The sequence below is a fragment of the Nelusetta ayraudi genome, unplaced genomic scaffold (genome assembly GCF_046127955.1).
Source record: "Nelusetta ayraudi isolate G7.1 ecotype Tasmania unplaced genomic scaffold, CSIRO-AGI_Nayr_v1 ptg000075l, whole genome shotgun sequence".
Taxonomy (NCBI): Eukaryota; Metazoa; Chordata; class Actinopteri; order Tetraodontiformes; family Monacanthidae; genus Nelusetta; species Nelusetta ayraudi.
Window position 1 is genome coordinate 1889170 of NW_027466125.1, and position 19885 is coordinate 1909054.

General features: G+C 43.2%; 1 protein-coding gene across 1 annotated transcript; it reads right to left on the reverse strand.

Moving 5' to 3' along the window:
* Positions 1-470: 470 nt before the first annotated feature.
* LOC142899673 (endothelin receptor type B-like) lies at positions 471-15997 on the reverse strand. Its single transcript, XM_076043385.1, has 8 exons — positions 15736-15997; positions 8768-9254; positions 7142-7254; positions 6346-6550; positions 5153-5302; positions 4573-4706; positions 4378-4486; positions 471-3697 (listed from the first exon to the last, which is right to left on the reverse strand). Exons 2-8 carry the CDS (start codon positions 9152-9154, stop codon positions 3557-3559), a joined length of 1239 nt encoding a protein of 412 aa, XP_075899500.1. The 5' UTR covers positions 9155-9254; positions 15736-15997; the 3' UTR covers positions 471-3556.
* Positions 15998-19885: the final 3888 nt, after the last annotated feature.

Sequence of the window (19885 nt, forward strand, 5' to 3'; positions counted from 1 at the left end):
CATCTTTTTCATGGAAACGGAAATCGTTGAAACAATAAAAAAATAAATTTTCTGCAAAAATTAATTTTTACTGCTTGTGCTACTTTTTTTCAAACACACTTACAAATGAAAACGGGAAATGTGCTGGAGTTTCTTTTCTTTTCTTTTTTTTAACCACACTAACCACACAAATGCATTAAACACTATCTTTGTTTCCAAATGTTGGCAAAAACATTTACTTTGCTACTGTCTAAGTTTAACTACTTTAACTACTGGGGGAAGTGTGTAAAAGCACTATAAAGTATAAGCAATGGACTAAAAAGAAGAACCCTCCATATCGTTAACAGAGCCACAAATAGTGCGGCACGTTTTGTTAAACATGGAAACACTGAATCAGTCATTCTGAAATTGCATCTCAAAGGTGCTCATAAAAAGAAACAAGGCGCTATAAACAATTAGAAAAATAAACAAAAACACTCCAAGAACAATAATGCTATAAAATAACATCTTTATTACAGAATAAGTTCAGCTAATAATAACTATAGTATAAATGTCGTTGAAAACACAGCGTCCAATGTTCACATTACATTTTGGTCACCAACATTTTACATTTCATCACATCTTACAGCCTAGTGGTTCACCCATTAGTATGCTTTAGCCCTTCCAGTACACAGCTGTTTCCAGCATATCCCAAGAGCAAAGGAAAAAAAAAAAATAGAGGTAAATAGATGTCATCAGTTAATGAGCCACATGCTGCACAATAGGCTTTGAGTGTAAATATAGTGGAAAAGACGTGAGATACATAAAGACATGACAGGTGACAGATTTAGAAGGTGTGAAATGACAACTCGTCTACTCTTTGAGTTTGCCTCCCCGACCCCCTGCTGTGTCACGTATTGTATGTTTTGCATTATTATTGACGTATGATGTCACTTTTCCATTTTGGTGGCACATCTTAGACGAACACTGACAAGTAATACTTTTCTTGTATCATCAGTTTATATTGTCGCCGCTGCAGGAGTTTTGTTTTTTCCCCCTCTGTTTCGCTAAGAGCACATGCTCCATGTATAATGAGAGTATATCCGACTAATGCAACACGCCCGCCCGGATGTTTGCAAAATCCACTGGATTATTATTTTTTCTCTCACATGGCCGTCTGGGATAAAACCTGCAGAAAATATACCGGAAATCCAAATAGGAGAAGCTGGAAGAAGATCGGATGAACATTCAAGTCTGTCACACTCAATTTCTTTTTTTGCTGCAGCCAGCTGGTAACCAGACAAGGCATCCATTGGTGCTCGGACCAACACCTGATCCTCATCATCGATCAGTGGTCGAACTGCAATGCTGGCATCCTGTTTGAACTGAAACTCTGGCCAAAGCTGATTCAGACATTTCTCCCGTTTTGTTTTTCAACGTGTTGAAGACTTGGGGCGGACCTCTCTGTTCTCGTTTGTCTCAGACATCAAAACAAAATTCTCTTATTTCTGTTGATGTTGCATTTCAAATGTGACACCGTGTGAACCATTCACCGCTCCTCTATTTCCTGAACAAAGGATATTTGTTTAAAGATGGACGTAGGACCTCATTTTTGGGTCCTAGTTTTGTTTATCGGTGTAGACAGTTTCTACAAATCTCATCCAGTCCTGTAGTTTAGCAGATGTCGCTGGCGCTGGGCTAGTAGTATAACAAGCTGTGTCGCACTTACAAAACAGTGACAATGAAGGTGAGAAAGGTAAAGGTACCAGCTCAGTGGTCTAGTGGTAGAGTGTCTGCCCTGGTCAGGTCAAACCAAAAACTGTAAAAATGGTCCCCTGTAGAAATTGCCTCCCTGCTTGGCACTCAGCATTCGGGGTTAGACTTGGGGGGTTAGATCACCCAATGATTCACGGGCACGGCACAGCTGCTGCCAAATGCTCCCTCAGGGGATGATGGGTCAAATGCCGAGGACAAATTTCGCATCCCTCGGGATGTGACAATCACTGGGACTTTAACCTTTAACTTTTAGGTAAATAAAAGAGCTGCCGTAGCCTACAACCAACTGCTGGAAATAAACTACATTGCTAGACACTATTCCCTCAAAATGCGATGCGATGCAAGGGCAGGTTTTATTTCGAACATTATTCCATCAACACAGACACGTACATTGATACTCTGGCGTTATAATTGCCTTTGGAGTGTACTGTGGAGTGACTAAGACTGTTTTTCATTGGCAGACTAGCTGAAATCCCTGACTGGTGCTAGCCTAGCCTAGCTTAGCACTGGCGAACTCCGCTAAACTAGAAGGACTGGATGAAACGCGTTGAAACAAACAAAACACTGGTAAATAGCACACTGGCTAACTTGGAAATGAGATCCTATGTCCAAAATTCAGATTTTTATTTGGATAATATGAAACCAAACAGCAAATGTATTTAAATAACTTGTACTTATGAACTTTAGGGATTATTGTCACTGCTAAAAAAAACCCCATCCTCTTCTTGAAACTGTCTGGCTGCGCTGCAGTTCTTCTTTTTCCTTCCGAAAACTTTTTTATTTCTCAACCGATCCCTCACAAGGTCGATTCTCAGGCACAGAGAACATCTGCGTAGCAGTTGGGGAAGTGAAATATTGGTCTGAAAGGTTACGTTCTTTCTCGTAAGAGAACGCTACACTGCAGATTAGGGGGGCAGGTTAGGTCTTTGCACACAGTGAGCGCTGCAATCATAACAAGCCGAACACTGTGTGTGTGTGTGTGTGTGTGCGTACGCGCGCATGCAAGTGGAGTCATCTGGAGTTTGTCAGCACTCTGAAATCACAGCCGCTCCGCGTGACTCAAATCACCAGTCATTTATGGATTGGAGATGTCCGGTGTTTGTCTCCCCACGTCACTGTAGGACACACAGAGGGCCTGTTTTCCTCCGCTGTGATGTCATCACGACACATGACATCACGGGGCTCAGTGGCAACATGTCAGATGATCGGTTACTGATTACAGCCATATGCAGGGGGGCACCCTTGTGTTGTGCTCGGGTTCTTTCGTGGAAAAGGTTTAAGGATGGGAATGTGTGTGGTTTGTGTGTGTGTGTGTGTATTGTTGGTGGGGGGGTCGCAGTTTCCCTCTTGCTTTGCTCCTGTGAGGTATCAAAGCTTGGTCAGGTAGTACTGCTTTAGTACTGCTACCACTGCTGTTATTCCGACACTAAGGCTAGATAGATACAAACATTAAGTATATGGTATATGCGTAGATAGCCCTTTACATGAATTTACATTTGGTACAAACATTCTCCTTAAAATGTATTTACCGATTTGGTCCACCAGGGGGGCTTTTTGTTCGCTACGACAGCCCCAGAGTACGAACAGATTGAAGCAGCAGCAGAGTTTGTTTGTTTGTTTGTTTGTTTTTTGCATGAGCGTTTCAGCCTGAGCAGGAACTGTCCTGTGAGTCTATCCGTCGCTCCTCCTTCAACCTTGCCCCACCCCCACCCCCACCCATCCACATGTCAGTCCGTCCGATGGCCCCCATTGCGTGGTGCTACTCCTCCCGAGATAAAAAGCATGACGACGGCAGCGTCACGACAGCGAGAGTGTTTGTGTTTTATGATGAGCTGCTGTACTTCTGGCTGGAGCGAGAGCTGGAGCGGTCCAGGCCGTTGCCGTTACAGGAGCCCTTCCAGCGGCCCCCCGAACCTCGCTCGTCCAGCGGTGATGTTCTGTAGCACCAGCAGCAAAGGCAAGACTGTGAAACAAGAGCACACACACACAAATCAGCATTAATGTTTTGATTTTTTTAATTAATTAATTTTTTACACAGGTTGATCTTTCATCCTGGGCGAGAACCTGTGATGATCCTTTTTGGCTGTCACATTTTTGCAGTCGTAGCCAAGTCGCTTTAAAGCAAGGGATTCCAATTAGTAATTCCTATCAATGCATGAATGTGAGCTGAAGGAACGTTAGCCACACGGCCAGTCGTGACGCACCAGAGTGTTTCACTTTCCAGAACACCCTGCCAGAACGCCTGAGAGCAGTTTGCACGTGCAAATCTTATTTTTATTTCTTTCACAGAAACTTTGCTTCTTTAAACATTAGGTAGAAAAATACAAACTCAAACATTAACAAAATGCAATATCTTTGTTAGTCCAAGTGTCTCCATTGACTAAACAGGATGTATTTCAACACAATGCCTGTTGTCTCAGACATATAAATATATATGAATATATATATATATATATATATATATATATATATATATATATATATATATATATATATATATATATATATTATACATATACATATATATATATATATAAGGAATACATATATATATATATATATATATATATATATATATATATATATATATATATATATATATATATATATATATATATATTTAGTACTGCGATGCCCTCTTACCTGAAAGCAGTTTTTAAACTTCTGGCTGACAAAGTACAGGGCAATGGGATTGATGCAGGAGTTGAGGGAGGCCATGTTGATCCCAATGTAATCCATCACCAACAGGAAGCTGTAGACGGAAAAGCAGAGCGCGCCTTTACATTGAGGTAAACAGGACGCAGCGCCACGGAGAACAATGGAGCGCGTCGGCGCTACCTGAGCAGCTCGCAGCGGTTGGGGTCATTCTGGTCATAGATGGTTTTCTTCAGAATGCGACTGAGATGGAGGGGCAGCCAGCACAGAGCGAAGATCAGCACCAGGCAGAAGACTGTCTTGGCCACCTCCCTCCGCTGCAGAGACGGAGATGAATGAGTGCAAGAAGGAAGAGGAGCGCGGCCACAGGTCGTCCTTACCGGCAGCCATCAGGCTGCATCACTGCACTCAATACAACACTTCTCAAAACCTTCGATTTCAATGTTATGTAAATGAGTTCTCAATATTCAATCAGTCCATATACATGTAAATATTTGTTTTTCATTTCATAAATTTACAAGAAAACATTTTTAAGAAATGTTTTGTTCTTGCTGCTCCTTTCCAATCATGGAGGTGTTGATTTGAAGGTGTAGAGTGTGTATGTACAAATTATGTTGTCCACTCTCATGAAGGAAATAAATAAATTATTAAAACAATAAAACTAAAAATTCCCCAATGTATTCTAAATAATAAGTAGTGATGGTGCCAAAAGGCCCCGTGTGTCTCCTCGGGCCTCAGCCTGTGCACCTGTGTGCATACGCACCTGTTTCATGTGGTCGTTGAGCGCGATGCGCATGCCCTTCTTGCGGCTGAGCATCTCGCAGGACATGAGTGTGTAGAAGATCCCCGTGCAGGCCAGAGGGAAGCAGAAGTAGAAGCCAAACAGCCACCAGTCCTTCACTTCCTGATAAAACTGGAGCCGCGAAAAAACAAGGCCCAACGTCATTCAGTAACCACGCCTCTTTTATACGTGTTAACACTTTGTCACTCATCTTGTGTTCTTGATGGCAACTGTGCAGTTATATTGATCAAAGATGATCTGATTTTAGGTAAAAAAGCAAGCCAGGGTTACTTCAAACAAGCCTATCAAGTGGTGGAAAGTGCAGTGACAAGTGTTTTTAAACCCGTTTACCTTCATCGTAAGCAAGATGCATTTTCACAAGCTTGTCAAATCACCAGAGTACATGGTTGCAGGATTAAAGAGTCGTAATATCAAATTCCCACATCAACTCCACTTTCATCCTCACCAAAACCCCTCAGATCCCTCCGACACGTCTGGTTCAAATAAACTGGACGCCTTAACTATCGGAAATTCTTGTGCAAATTGCATCGTGCTGTGCAGCTGTGCAAAGGCAAGTGATGTGCATGCCGTGAATAACGCTTCCCAGTCTGGCAGAACTTACAAAGGCGGGGAGATCAGATAAAAGGGAGATACAAATTAATTGTCGGACCGATCTTTGAAGTGGACCATTGTGTTGATGTTGGTGCTGTGACTCAAGGAATATATCCAGGAGGCCACATCCTGTGGCAGGATGCAGCCAAGTCTGCAGGAAGCATCCGGGATCTTCTCGCCCTCCTCTCAATGATCTGACTTTTATCATATTTTCCCAGTACTGTAAATCTCCATTTATAATATTACGTAGGGTGATAATATTAATCTCTGTCAATGTCATTATCAGACTTTCCACTGACCTTAACCCCCCCCCCCCCAAAAAAAAAAAACAGCTGGAAAGTTCCAAGATAGAGCCATGAAGTGAGACTACTTAGTTTCTCTGCAAAAAAGCTCGAAACTAAAATATTTCTATATTTTTGTGACATGTTAATTTATGCGGGACAGTTGCACTTTGACTTTAAATGATGTCTCCACGTCAATCTGCATGAATTACATTACTTTTAAAAATGCATGTGCATGACCTGTGTGTAACCGTGCGACTTTTGCGTGCGACTGACACTCACCTTCATGAAGCTGCCGCTCTGCTCCGGATGCAGCATGCACACGCGCAGCTTGTTGCCTCTGTACGGAATCTCCAGCATGTCGAAGGCCAGCGCCTCGGGGACGGCCAGCAGCACGGCCAGCAGCCAGATGAGAGTCACCTCGGCCGCCTTCCACAGGGGGATGCCCATCCCCTTCACCCTGCTCCACGACGTCACCGCGTGGTAGCTGCACGAAAAAGGTCATGCAAACTAAGGGAATTGAACGAATTGAACCAATTCAACTGAACCAGACGAACTGAATAACCTCAGGTTATTTAGTTCAAGGTTTCCTTATTTGTACCAGAGGGTAAATTAAATGTACAGACAGGAAACTGGGCATTACATTCACAATACGACACCATAGGACAGCGTTTCTCAACTGGTGGGTTGCAACCCACTTTTAGGTCACGCAGCTGTTTTGATTGGGTCCCGGCTTTATGGCCAGTTTCCCTTTTTTCCCAAAAAATAAAAATAAAAAATGGATTTTTAAATTTATGTATGTAAAGGTTTGGGCATTTTTTTCCCACACAATTAAATTAATTAATTCTAGTAATTTATTTACAAGACATGATAGAAAGTGGGCTAGGTTTTTTGGGTAGCGACTTTATGAGAAGGAAAAAAATGATGGGTCGTGAGATTCCACCAGTTGAGAACCACTGCCAGGAGAATCATAAAGTAAAAAGAAAAACAGAACATAAAAAAAAGGCAGGAGGAAAAATATTGTGGCAGCAGCTGCTTGCGGGTGTAGCGTGTATCTGAGGAGGGGAATGGGGCATACCGGTCGACGCTGAGGGCGCACAGGCTGAGGACAGTGATCCCTACCGACGCCTTCTGGATGAAAGGCATCAGCTTGCAGACGTAGACCCCGAATGGCCAGTCCGTGGCAATCAGCTGCACAATGAAGGAATGAAGAAGTGTCACTCACTCCTGGAGTTCAAGAAGGTTCACCCAGCAGTGAGGTTCTTTTCCACCCCGCCTTCCTAATTAATCAGCCCAAGCCAAAGTCAACAGTCTGGGGCTCCCTCTTGTAAAATGTCCAAGCTGCTCCAGCGAGTCCGTCAAAACAGTTCATCGATCGGCAGTAATCGCTGTTAGCGTTTTTCTTCTTCTGTCAGCGCTCACTTATGTTTCCACGGCTGGAAGCTTCATGCTATGTCTCCCCCGGCTTGTTGTCACCACTTCCGTGTCCCTCAGCAGCGATCTATCTCATTGATGAATCACTTTTTATTCTCACAGTTTATAATACAAAAATAAGTGACAAAACTCAAGCCGAGCCTCTGCCGCGAAAATAAAAGAGCCAGAACAACTTACTCTAATTTGCCGCACATTTCAAATTATTTATTTATTTGGCTTTTTCCTCTCGGGTCGTCTCAAACTTGTTGTGGTTTGAGCTCAGCAGTGACTGCACAAACACAGATGGAGCGAACGAGGAGTTTTTAGAAGTGAGCATGAGTGAATAAAAACAAAATGGCCCGCACCGCCTTTATAATGGGTCGCAAATGGTGCCGCTGATTTTCTTTTTACGAGTCGAGATTCTTGTAATACTGAAAAAAAAGAGGAATAAATGAAGCGCTGCTGAGATGGTTGCGGGGTTTTTTGCTGTATTTACGCCACAACAAAGCGGCTCCAATGCATGTTGCCAATGGCATCCAGTGTTGTTGTGAGTGCTGAAACCCCACTAGGCAAACAAAGATGCCACAGATATGATGTGATGGGGCATTTGCTCACACACACACACACACACACACACACACACACACACACACACACAAAACTTGCATTTAGCGGCTCTTGACAGGGGCCCAGTGGAAAATAAATGAGGGTTGGTGGATTGCTTGATGTATTATTTAGAAATTATTCATAAAAAAGAATGGCTGAATGAATGTAAATGTCTATTCACCACTCTGCGAATGGAAGATTTGGAGAAATTTTAACTGCATTCAGTCTGCACTTTGGGTCGAGGTAAACCAATCGACTTAACGCAGGGACAATGGAAGCCTCTGGCTGAAGAAAGTCTCAGATTTTCTAATTTTAAAAATCTTCTTCGGTTTTTTCAAATTTTTTTAACTGTTCATTTGTTTTTCAAATTCACTACCGCTTATCGCTCTGGTGTGTGTGTAATTCTTGTCTATTGTCAATACACACTGTACTAGACCAAGAACCCTAACGTTGTTGCACCTTGCTTGTACAATTTGGTGCAATGAGTATATCCTTAATACTCCTTTGCTGACCATTATTTCACGTTGCTCTATTCTATGCTACTATAGCGTTGTAGCCAAGAAGCCACATTCAGGTTAGGACTTATGACGATGACCAGAATGTGGGCTAAGTAAAGTAAAATAAATAAAATATCAACAGAAACCACCACATTCTCAAAAAGTTTCTGTGGTGATAACAAGCTCACCTTGTACACGTTGATGGGAATGGCGATGATGATGTAGAGCAGGTCACCAAGAGCCAGGCTGCCAATCAGGACGTTGGGCCCGTTCCTCATGCACTTGTTCTTGTAGATTATTCTGAGCAGCGTGGAGTTGCCGATGATCCCCACCACGAAGATCAGGCAGGACACAAAGGTGTTGACATACTTGAAGGCGTGCTTGATCTCCGTCTGCTTGATGCACATGGGGGGGATGGCGGCCCGCGGCCGGGCTGGCTGCAGGGGCAGGTGGGGGGCGACGGAGCCATTGTTCTTGGCGGCCTCCGAGACGGATGTGGCCCCGGAGTCGCGGACGACACGAGACGCTCCGACTTTGGCCGCCATCAGGAGGCAGAGCAGAGCGATGGCCCTCATCTCCTGGCTGAGATCTCCTCCGGTGAGAACTTCACTTCACTTCTTCTCTACACTGAGAGGCTCCTCACAAGATGGGCTTTGGTATGAACCCAGGCTCTGCCTGGATAGGGAAGAAGAAAGAAGGAAAGGAAAAATAGAGTTGTGTTAAACACTAAAAGCATCTTTATCTACATGAAATCTATGTGTCTTTTAAGCTTTCAGGTTTAGTCGCCTTTGGGGCCAAACCTCTGGGTCAGATATAGACTGAAGAGAGAACAAGGACAGCTAGATGTCTGTGAACAGGTTTTGAGACAACAGGTGTCGGAGCCGAAGCGGAGAGAGAGGGAAGGAGGCGCCCTTAAAACCCCCATAAAACAGACAAAAGAACTGGGAACCACCGCGTTTATGGCTTTGGTACAGTGTGTGTGTGTGTGTGTGTGTGTGTGTGTGAAAGAGAGAGAGAGGGAGGAGGAGGAGGAGAGAGCAAGAGAAATAAAGAGCCAACGATAGCTGAGAAGTTTGGTGCCTCTCAAAAAAAACATGTCTATCATTCAAACTGCCCCACAGCTTCTTTTGGTTTGGGACAATTGGGCTCATTCACACACATTTGGTCATTTTTAGGGAACGGACTTACAATGGCTTACTTTCATTTTTCTGGGTGCACAAGAAGGAGATCTAATGTAAAAGACTCCTTCATATGGGAACAGTTGTAAAAATGGACTGACAATTCTCGGCTCATTCAGAGTTTCACTTTTTTTTTTTTTTTTTTTTTACCCAAACCAAATACAGTGCCATGCACATGTACACACACACACGCACACACACACACACACACACGCATGCTCAAGTATTGACCCATCTGACTTAAACACAACTGGCATTCATAGCAGCACTTGGCTCCAAAACAGAGGCTTGTTTTGTTCCAACACAAAGGAGCAACATCACATGGATGAACTCACACACTCATCACAAGAAATCAGTTTTGCCCCCCCCCCCCAAAAAAAAAAAAAAAAATTAGGCCTCTCTCCATACGTATCGACCGTCTCTCCCTGATCAATGACACCTTTGTGCGTCTTGTTCGGTACAGTGCGCCGAGGCCGAGTTGGTCCTCTGAAGAGCCGAAAGATCATCGTTCATTCATAATGGCGATGCGGAATCATGCAATTTTTAAAAGCTGATTTGAAAGAGACGACAGTGTAGCATCGTTAAAAAAAAATCTGATATCATCAACATCGGGTCTAAAATTGGATTAGAAGATTTGCAGAAAATGCAGAAGCAAGGGCTAGTTGAACATTTCCATGGACCTCTCCAACATCTTCAGATCCATCAAACACTGGCCAGTTTGCACACTGGAGGTGTGTTTACCTCCAGAGAAGATCTCCCACCACTGTTGTAGACAGAAATCGGGCTATCCAGTTTCGCACACCTCACATCTTCTCATTGCAGCTGCTTCCTGTCAACCAGCCGTAAAACTTTTCCAACTGTCTGGCTACAAAGTAGCATTTGATTGCTGGACAGTCCGTAAACCACAACCGTCACAACAATTAGTGGTCGGGGTGGTCCTGCAGGTATTAAAAGGCTTTCCTTTCATCCCCCTGAAAACAGTTTGAGGCCATTATTCGAAGGCATGCTGTCTTCTTCTGGACGACGTCTCTCAACATACACAAACCTCCTTTCTCTGCGTTGAGAGAAAGAAAGTTGTGTGTGTTGTGCCATCGTGGCCGATGAGGATGTCTGGCTGACATGGTTCCATGAAAGGGAGACACTGATATGGGGTGTAAACACTGGGACAGCACTGTGCGGTTGCGGGAACCGCACACAGACAAAATGCGCCTTTGATCAAAAAGCCCTTGCGTCAAGCTAAATGCACCCAGGATGGATTATTATAAAGTTATGGATCTGTTGTTACGAAGCTGCTACGCTGCCACAACCTTGTGTGTCACAGTCTATGTCAATCTATCAAATGCACAAAGTCTTGGAAGGATCCATTTCCCTGCTGTTCATCTCAAGTGGCTCTTAGAATCACATCAGACAGCCTCAATGCGCTAAGCACTGTCAAGCAGTGAGTGAAGATCAGTGTGGACGTTTGGAAGAGGGCAGGGACTGTGAGAAGATTATGGGAAGTTGGACCAAAGTGTGGATGTTTGTAAACTCTATTGAGCAACAGCACAAGTACAGCAGTCGCACGCGAAGTCTCAACACTCACTTAGATTATATCATTTTTTATTTTTTTTATCGAGATCAGATCATTCAGCTGAAACACACAGTGATGACCAGCCGATTGCATCTCCTTGTTTACTTTCTTTGGCTTTATCTGTTGGAAAATTCCAAACTTCATCAGTTTTTTTTTTGTCTTGAGGGATGTTTGGCAAAGACTTTGTTTCCTGTTTGCTTTGTTTCTGAACCTTGCCTATGTAATAACATCAAAGACAATCACCTCTGATGAAATTGTGTTTTCTCTTTTCTGTCTATATATCTTAAGCTACAGGAAATACAATTAGTTTCATGAAATCTGATTGATTGTTAATAAGTTGGTTAAGCAGTGACAGTTCAGGAAATTTGACAACTCTACTCTTTGAATTAAAAATGGAAATAAACTGAATCATTCGCTTTGGCAGAGATATACAGTTCACCCTTTAGTTCCCACGGCTGGACTTGTGACAAGGATTACAATAGTGTAGCCCGTGCCCTTCGTGCTACCCATCATCATATGTGATAAATTTTTGCGTATCCTGAGAAGGCTGGTTTGGTATTTTTTTTCTTTTTTTTTTTTGAGAAAATGAGGGCACAGTACCGCGGTTGTGCTCAGGCAGCCTAATGTGCAGCATCAAGCCATGCGCTGCGTAACGGAGAGCTTCATTAAGTCACATTAGCGAAGGATTGTCTAATCCAATAAAACCTTTGGGTTTCAATTGGCCCGATCCTCTTAATCTAACCATGTTTACTTCTGAAACATACCTAACCCTCAGCTTCTCTGGCGCCATATCTGAGATAAAATAAAACAGATTAAAATCTGGACGGAAAATTGGCAGCCGGCAGAGCGGATACTGACAGGATACAGTAGTTAGAAAATATGACTCCGTGTGGGAAGAGGTTACGAGAGAAGACACGGACAGCGGGGAAAGTAAACAGGAACGACGCCAAAGTGCAACAGCGCATTTGGGTGAACGAAAGTTTGATCTAGAATAGTGCTTATTCTAACAATAGGAGGAAGAGGGAAGGTGCAAAAAAAAAACTGTAGAAAAGCAGCAGATAAAGCCGAAAGGCTGAGAGCCGACTGTCATAAAGGTTGGAGGGAGGCGGTCGGAAGGATGAGGGAGGTGAGAAATTCACGTCCAGTCTCATGCTCACAGAGAGATTTGCTGCATAGGTGCACATAGTTGCACATGCACAACATTTATGCATTAAACTATTATTTTTAAGAGGGCTAGACAGCTGCTGTGTTGCAGTTGAAACCAGATCCAGATATCTAGTCCGACAGTTAAAAGGTACGATGTCATAAAAAAACCAAGGACCCAAGGAAGTCTTGGTCTCAACATTTTACATAACATACATGGTTAATTAAATTTTTCTCACAGCGTAATAGCTAATGAATTAATTTGATGATTGGCACAGTTATTCTGATTAGCCAAGATGGCTACCTGCCTAGAGAGTTGTCTTATTAGTATCAGCTGGTCTGATGAACCAATGGAGTCAAAAACATGGATGGAGACGTTTGCTTTCTGAAGTTCCGACAGAAAAACTTTGAGCAGTTTTATCGTCAACACCAAAAGTGCATACAGTCTTGCTAGCGTGTGTGTCACTGTGTGCATGCAGCCGTTCTGCATTAGAAAAGTAAATTGAAGAAAAAGTAGGCAATTCCAATGAATTATCCAACTGAGTTGGTTCTTCCTGTTGATAGTGATGCATCAGCAGCAGCTGCACAGCTTTTTACTGTTATGACTTGAGCTTTAGTGGCTTCAGACCATTTAGGAGGATGTCAAGCAACATTAGAGGGGTCGTGTGACAACTAACAGGTTTTGACTAAAACCTTCACAATTGTTATTCTTATATTTTTTATTATTACGGATTTATCTCCCCAGATCCCATTTATTTGCTTGCTTAATTCGTGATTTATTCATTGAGTTTCTAAATGACGACGGGATATCATCGTTATTGGAGCCTTGGTAATTTCCCTTTCGGAATCCTCACATGGTTTTCATTTCGCATTGAAATTTGACTGCATGAGAAAATCTGGAGAGCAAATGTTGTCTTTGCTTATGGTGATAACCACTTATAGACAGACATCTGCAGCTACGTAAGGCCTTTGACAATGAGTCACGCGCCAAAACAGAATGGAAACTTGTGCCTCAACAGTATATCTGGGTTTTTATACGGTGTTAGACATGTTGGATGACTGGAGTACAAAGCCATGCCATAGTGGAGGGAGTGGGGATGTGTAAACAGAGCAGAGTGGAATGTTCCTAAATTGATGCAGTTACTTGTTGAATTCTCGAAACCCTTTTGCAGTGGGAAATACTCTCATGACGCAGTAAAATGACCCGGTTGTTTGAGGATGACCTCCATTTTATTAGTGTTAGCTAACAGAAACATGTGCCTTAAGGCAATGGGAAAAGTTCATCCTTCTTCTTTTCAAGTTTGGGGCCAATATATGGCTCCACCCTCCTGACCACCAGTCAACTTGCCGGGTTTATGCCCCTCTCAAAAACATATGGGGGATAAAATGAGCTGTAAACAGCTCACCAAGAGGGTGTGAGGGTGTAGCAGCCGTCGTAGGTGCACGTTCCTGTTTTACACCTGCATTCAAAAATAATGGAATAACTTGCATTCGTAACCAGGATGGATTACATGTGTGAAACTGCAAAATAGCGCTGCGCTGTCTCGCAGCTTTGATTTGGAGAGATAAAAGGCTTTGATTAAAAAAAAAAGTACAGGAAAGTACCAGCGGTGGGTCTGGATGGAAATAGACAGTGACGGTTCAATTCCAGGCCGCTGTTTTTCATTTAGCGTCGTTCTAGTTTCTCTCTCTGTTTCCCACAGTTTTAAAACATCCAAAGGAAACCTGGGCATGTGGGAGACGGAGCCAATCAACTGAACCTTAACAATCCAATCCGTTCTCTTTATGTTGTAAATCAAAATCAGCAGCAGGAGGGCAAACACACTGTGAATGGGACATATGTTGGGTGGCTGCAGGCCATGAAATCAAATAATGTGTGTAAATTATGTGGGTGGATGGAGGGGCGCAATCGGATCGCGATAAAACAAAGTGGAAAAACGGGACCTTCTGTTTTGCCTGCGCTGCATTAGACCAGAGCTGTTCCACCATATAAAACCTCTCTGCAGGGACACGGCAGGGTTTTTGGGACCGCGCAGCAGCTCAACAGGCTGCACACATCAAGGATGTGCCCTGACTTTTGGGCCACGGGCTTAATTACACCCAAAGGCCTTTGGCCGCCTGCCCTCTCCACTCAATTTCCGTTTTTATAGTACCTCTTTGCCTGACTCATCAAAATAAAAGACAAGGGCCAAAAAAAGGCCACGTGAACCACACTCCCAATGAACGCTTTCAAATCTTTAAGAAAATGCAAAGAAAAGAAAATTGGCAAAACTGCCAACAAATACCATATTTCATTACAGACGTTAAACTGTGAAACTATACCCATTTTCGTATAAGAGCAAAAGCTCTGTGAAGATCATTAAACTAAAAAAAAAAGAAAGTACAAAAAATAAGATGGATTTAGTACAATGGTGAACCACTATGTATGCAGAGGCTATGGCTATAAAACACACTTTTTATTGACAGTCAAGCAACACGGATTAAAGCCAAAGGATCATGATATACTGTACAGTTCACTCACCTTCACTTTGAGTGGAGATGGAGATGGAGAAGAACATCTGCATTCTATTCCAACTGAAACCAGCTGTAGCTAATCAAACTTTCTTTCACTTCATCGCGAGCAACCTCAGTCGTGGCAGTAATTGACGGAGCCCTTTCTATCTGTGATTCTGAAGGCCCTTAACACGCGCCAACCCAGACCTAATAAACCAGCATTAACACAATAAGGTCGACACAAGACCCAGACCGCCGTCTCCTTGGGAGGAGGTCCCGCATTGGAGCCAGATCAATTCTTTCAACAATGCGTCACCTGACTCCACTACAGCCCTCAAGAGCTCCTACAGCCTCCATCATAATCTCCAAGGCCACTGAAGCGCAGGAGAAACCGGCTGTTCTAAACAGAAGATAAAAAACTGACCTCCTGGGGTCCCTCTTTCATCCAAAAAAACAATAATCTGGAAACATTATACATAATGAGCCTTCGCTGGTCTCCAAGTACAACACTTCTTTAAATTAGTGGGTGCAAAACCGAAAAAAAAAAAACAAACAAATAAAAATAACAGCCAAGTCTAAATAAATAAATACATAAATAAACCATCAAAACACACAAGGGGTCTTTCAAATTTTAAATTTTTTTCTCCAGCTGATGGAGAGTTCAGAAGTAGTGTCTATATTGTCTCTATAATACTGCCTATACTTGGATCTGTGATCAGGAAAAAGGCGCGTTCACTGCGTGTCAATTCAATCAAATCACGTACAAACTTACCGGAGCGCGTGCTGCTGTGACGTTCGCGGCGCGAAGTTTTCTTTTTTGTTCCTTCTCTTCTCACTCTTTCTTTCTCCCACGATAGTTGTATTATTCCAGCACTTCCATTGAATCCACGGTGTTCTGTCCCGCGTGAACCTCCCCGGAGTGTTGCAGCTCCCACCGAGTCCCGTCGTGTGTGTGTGTGTGTGTGTGTGTGTGTGTGTGTGTTGTGTGTTTGTGTGTCAGATTCTCCGCGGCGAATCTGCACTGACCCACCAGAAGCCGCGGCGACGGGATTTTTTATAGCCGTGGGGGGTCGCGAGCGCTGCAAAGAGAGCCAATCACATCACAGCCAAGAGCATCGTCGTCGTCACTCGTACACCACCGCTCCCAGACCATCCCCTCTCACACCCCACCTCCAGCCACTGCCAAGAGCAAATGAGTGTGCACGAACTGATTCGCTATCCCCTGAACTGAATGAATCTCTGCATTTTCCAGATATGCGGTTTCTTCATGCAGCGGAGGTGCACAGCGGAGATGAATGAGCCGGTGTCTTCATATCTAAAGGTTCCTCCAACTTCCAACCACATGCTAATGACTCACTCCCTCACACTGCCATCTACTCTCCCGCAACATTTCACTGCATTTCTCAGCAGTTTACTGAACGCCGTGTTCTTTGATTGAGCGGTGGTGCAATTAGGACGTGGCGGAATGATCACTGCCACGACTAAATGAATGGCTTGTTCTTTCACGTTGTTGTGGTGTTTGCTGGAATGAGCAATTGCTGCATGGCACGGCAGTGTTTTAATTCGTTGGCCACGTTGGCTGACTTGTTCCCTACGCTTTAAACTGGCCTTCAGCATTTAGGAGTGAATATCTCGCCACCTCTCCGTGGCGGCACTGACTTTGGCACGGCCCTGCTTGTTATCTTAAGAACCGTCTTGACATGACTTGGCATGGTTTCAAAAACCAGGCACGCTTGTCCCAGTGCAGCGTCATCATTATTATTATGTGTCACAACAGTTCATGCAAATGATGGTTCGGTTCCTCAAATGCGACCAATAAGATCCATCTATTTGGAAAAGTTACAGTTAAAGTTATTTTTGGCCACAATAAATTTCGCACAAACGCTGCCAACGTTTATATATGCATTTGAACATTTATATTAAATTTTTAGTTTTATATGATGATGATGATGATGATGATTATTTTTTATTTTTTTTTTTTTTAACAATTCATGCAAGTGGTTTTACCAACCGTCCTTGGTCTCGGTTGGTTTTTGGTCCCATCCTGGTCCTGATGACTCCGCTCTGGTCTGGCCTGGTTGTGTCTGGGGCCCTGTACAGTGTTCTTGAACACATCACCACCTCAAACACATGTCGTTTATAACTTCCACTGGCTACAACAACATCCGAAAACACGTGTTCCAATGTTGCGACTACTGAGCTAACCTGTTGTCTGAACCTGACCATGACATGAACGAATGGTTCATGTCATGGTCACGTAATGGCTGAATGACATCACCGCTGTCCTGTGAAAACAGTTAAAGGGAAGTAAGACGACATGGGTAGCAATGGGCAATAATAACAACAGCAAACAACTCCAACAATCGCTGGCTTGTGACGCTGCCTCAAAAACACACAAGACACACCCTCCGACATCACACCGACAGCACCCACCACCCACAACACACACACACACACACACACACACACACACACACACACACACACACACACACACACAAAGAAGCTTTCAGCAGTGGAGTGAGTCTCTTTAATGACATCCATCCCCTCACCTCTATTTTAGGAGCCGACTATTCCTGGTGCATCATTAGTGTCATTATCATGACGTCACATTGTTAAAGCGTTAACAGGCCTTTTCGTCACTCCACATCAATCCACCATCGCTATGTGGCTTTTGATGTGATCCTCAGACACATTTATTGACCCCAAACAGCCAATTCAACTCGTGCCAGATCTCGGCCAACGAATTCACTGACAAACAATAGTGTGTCGAGCAGACATTGAGAAGGCATTGAGGGTAATCAAGTTAATTACGAATCCAGTGAACACGTACCGTACATATAAAAACACTCTCTAATAAGGTACAACGAGTCAATGCAGTTAAAATGTACTAGGAAGTGTTTAAGAGTTTATTAGCAGAAGGAATAAAAGGCATAGATAGATAGTACATAGATTTGTTTTGCTCTTAGCCACAATAAGTGTGGTGCTTGTGTGTGCACATGATTGCTTGTTCCCAACTTTGCTTTATAGTCTCTGGAGGGAAACTGCTGGAGGTTTGCTGGAAACAACTTGAGATCTACAAAAAAAAAACTTAGCCTTTCATCCAAAAAGAAAAAAAAAATCTTCCTCACCACTTTATACAATGTAATTTGTCTTTAAAACATTGCCAGTGCAGTGGGGGATTACATGGACTGTCATCCCAAATCAATCCATCCAACAGATTTCCAGGGAGATCGTGATTCCAGCCGGTCGGAATCACTGGAGCGCAGCGGAGCTGCTGAGAAGGAGATTCCTCCAAAGATTCCTCCAACAGCCCCTTGTGGTTCCTGCATTACCAGGATGTCAAGGATGGGTTTAAACATCAGGTGCTTGATTTACTAAAAGGCCAGCACATGGGAAAATATGGGGGGTGACCCACTAAAGAGGTTTCCCGGGAGACCAGACTGTCGTACAGACGCTGGGAGGAGCAGACGCAAAGAAGTTAATTTAGAGCGACCGCACGCGCGCACACACCCCCACACACACACTGAGGTTTATGAAGCCTGAAAGCAGCCATGGTGTCTGTTTCTTAGTGCAGGTGTTAATCAGCAGCAGTTGTGCACACATATGGTTGCGTTTTTTTGTTAGGTGTGTTTGTTTTGAAGAGGTGTTTCTTTTTTTATGTATATGCACATATAAAACAAATCTAAAGCACTGAAATTACAGCACGGCACATTCATCCAAACTGCTTCACTCCAAAAACCATTATAAAAACATTGGAGTATCGGCTGAACCTGGAGCCACCTTCAGGCCTCTTTTCTGTGTAACAGGCCTTGTAAATGATGACGAGCTTGTTTGTGGGAAACTGCAGTTAATAGGGCTGAGTTGTCTGTAATTGGCCATCTGACCCCTGCGCTCACTGTGTGACTGTGCCCTTAGGCGAGACACTGGCAAGATATCTGGTTGATTTGATATGTGGCAAAGGGAATTCTGCACCAGTGATGTCACCGAGTAATTCATGTACTTGCCCTGAATGTTTTGACAACGCACGTGCAGAGGGGAGTGAGTGGGTTAATGTGGGTGACTGTACTCAACAATGAACAGTCATTCTCAGTGGAATTAATCAGAAATGCCGGGGGCATACACATTTTTGTCCATCGCTGTATACAATTGCTGGTATGTCTAGTAATTATGCCAGTATGAGAATACGACCCCCACAATGACTTGATGGTTTTTATGTGAAACTAATTCAATCCTCATGTGTTATTCAATGTATTTTAAACAGTGATAAAACCCCAGTTGAAGTGAATTTGGGATAAGAGTTCAAAGTTAACAGCTACAAGCTCTTTGGATAACACATCAGAGTAACAACATCATGTGCTGTTATTGTTGACTTGAACACACAGCTGCCCCACTCCTTTAAAATACTTAAGAGTAAGTTAGAGGCAGGCTGCTGCTTCCTTAAAGCATGAAAATGTGAAAAATATTTCTTTAACCCTTTATAAGGCAAGGCGGCTTTATTTATATAGCACATTTCATACATAGGGAACCTCCATGTGCTTTACATGGTTAAAAGTTCCAACATTTTCTAAAACATTAAAAAAAAAACCCAAATAAAACAGTCTTCCAAGACAAAATGCAGAGGAAAATAGACAGATTAAAATGCAGAAATAGAGCAGCAATAAAGGAGAATAGAAATAAAAAAAGATAATAAAATATAATAAGACGAACAAAAGCACTCAATCATAAGAATAAGAGAAAAGAAGAGTCTTTAACCTGAATTTAAAAACATTCACACATGGGGTTGACTTCACTTCTGTTGGCAGCTTATTCCATTTGTGTGCAGCATAACAGCTGCTTCACCATGTTTAGTTTGAACTCTGGGCTCCACTACCTGCCATGAGTCCACAGATCTCAGATTCCGACTTATATTCCATTAGCAT

What these genes read in the sequence shown, in the direction of transcription:
- LOC142899673 (XM_076043385.1), bottom strand. Translation starts at nt 9,154, where the DNA reads ATGAGGGCCATCGCTCTGCTCTGCCTCCTGATGGCGGCCAAAGTCGGA. An exon ending in TGCGCCCTCAGCGTCGACCG is followed by an intron (nt 6,551 to 7,141) that starts GTATGCCCCATT and finishes TTTTTCGTGCAG; the next exon opens with CTACCACGCGGTGACGTCGT. An exon ending in TCAACGACCACATGAAACAG is followed by an intron (nt 4,707 to 5,152) that starts GTGCGTATGCAC and finishes CCGTCTCTGCAG; the next exon opens with CGGAGGGAGGTGGCCAAGAC.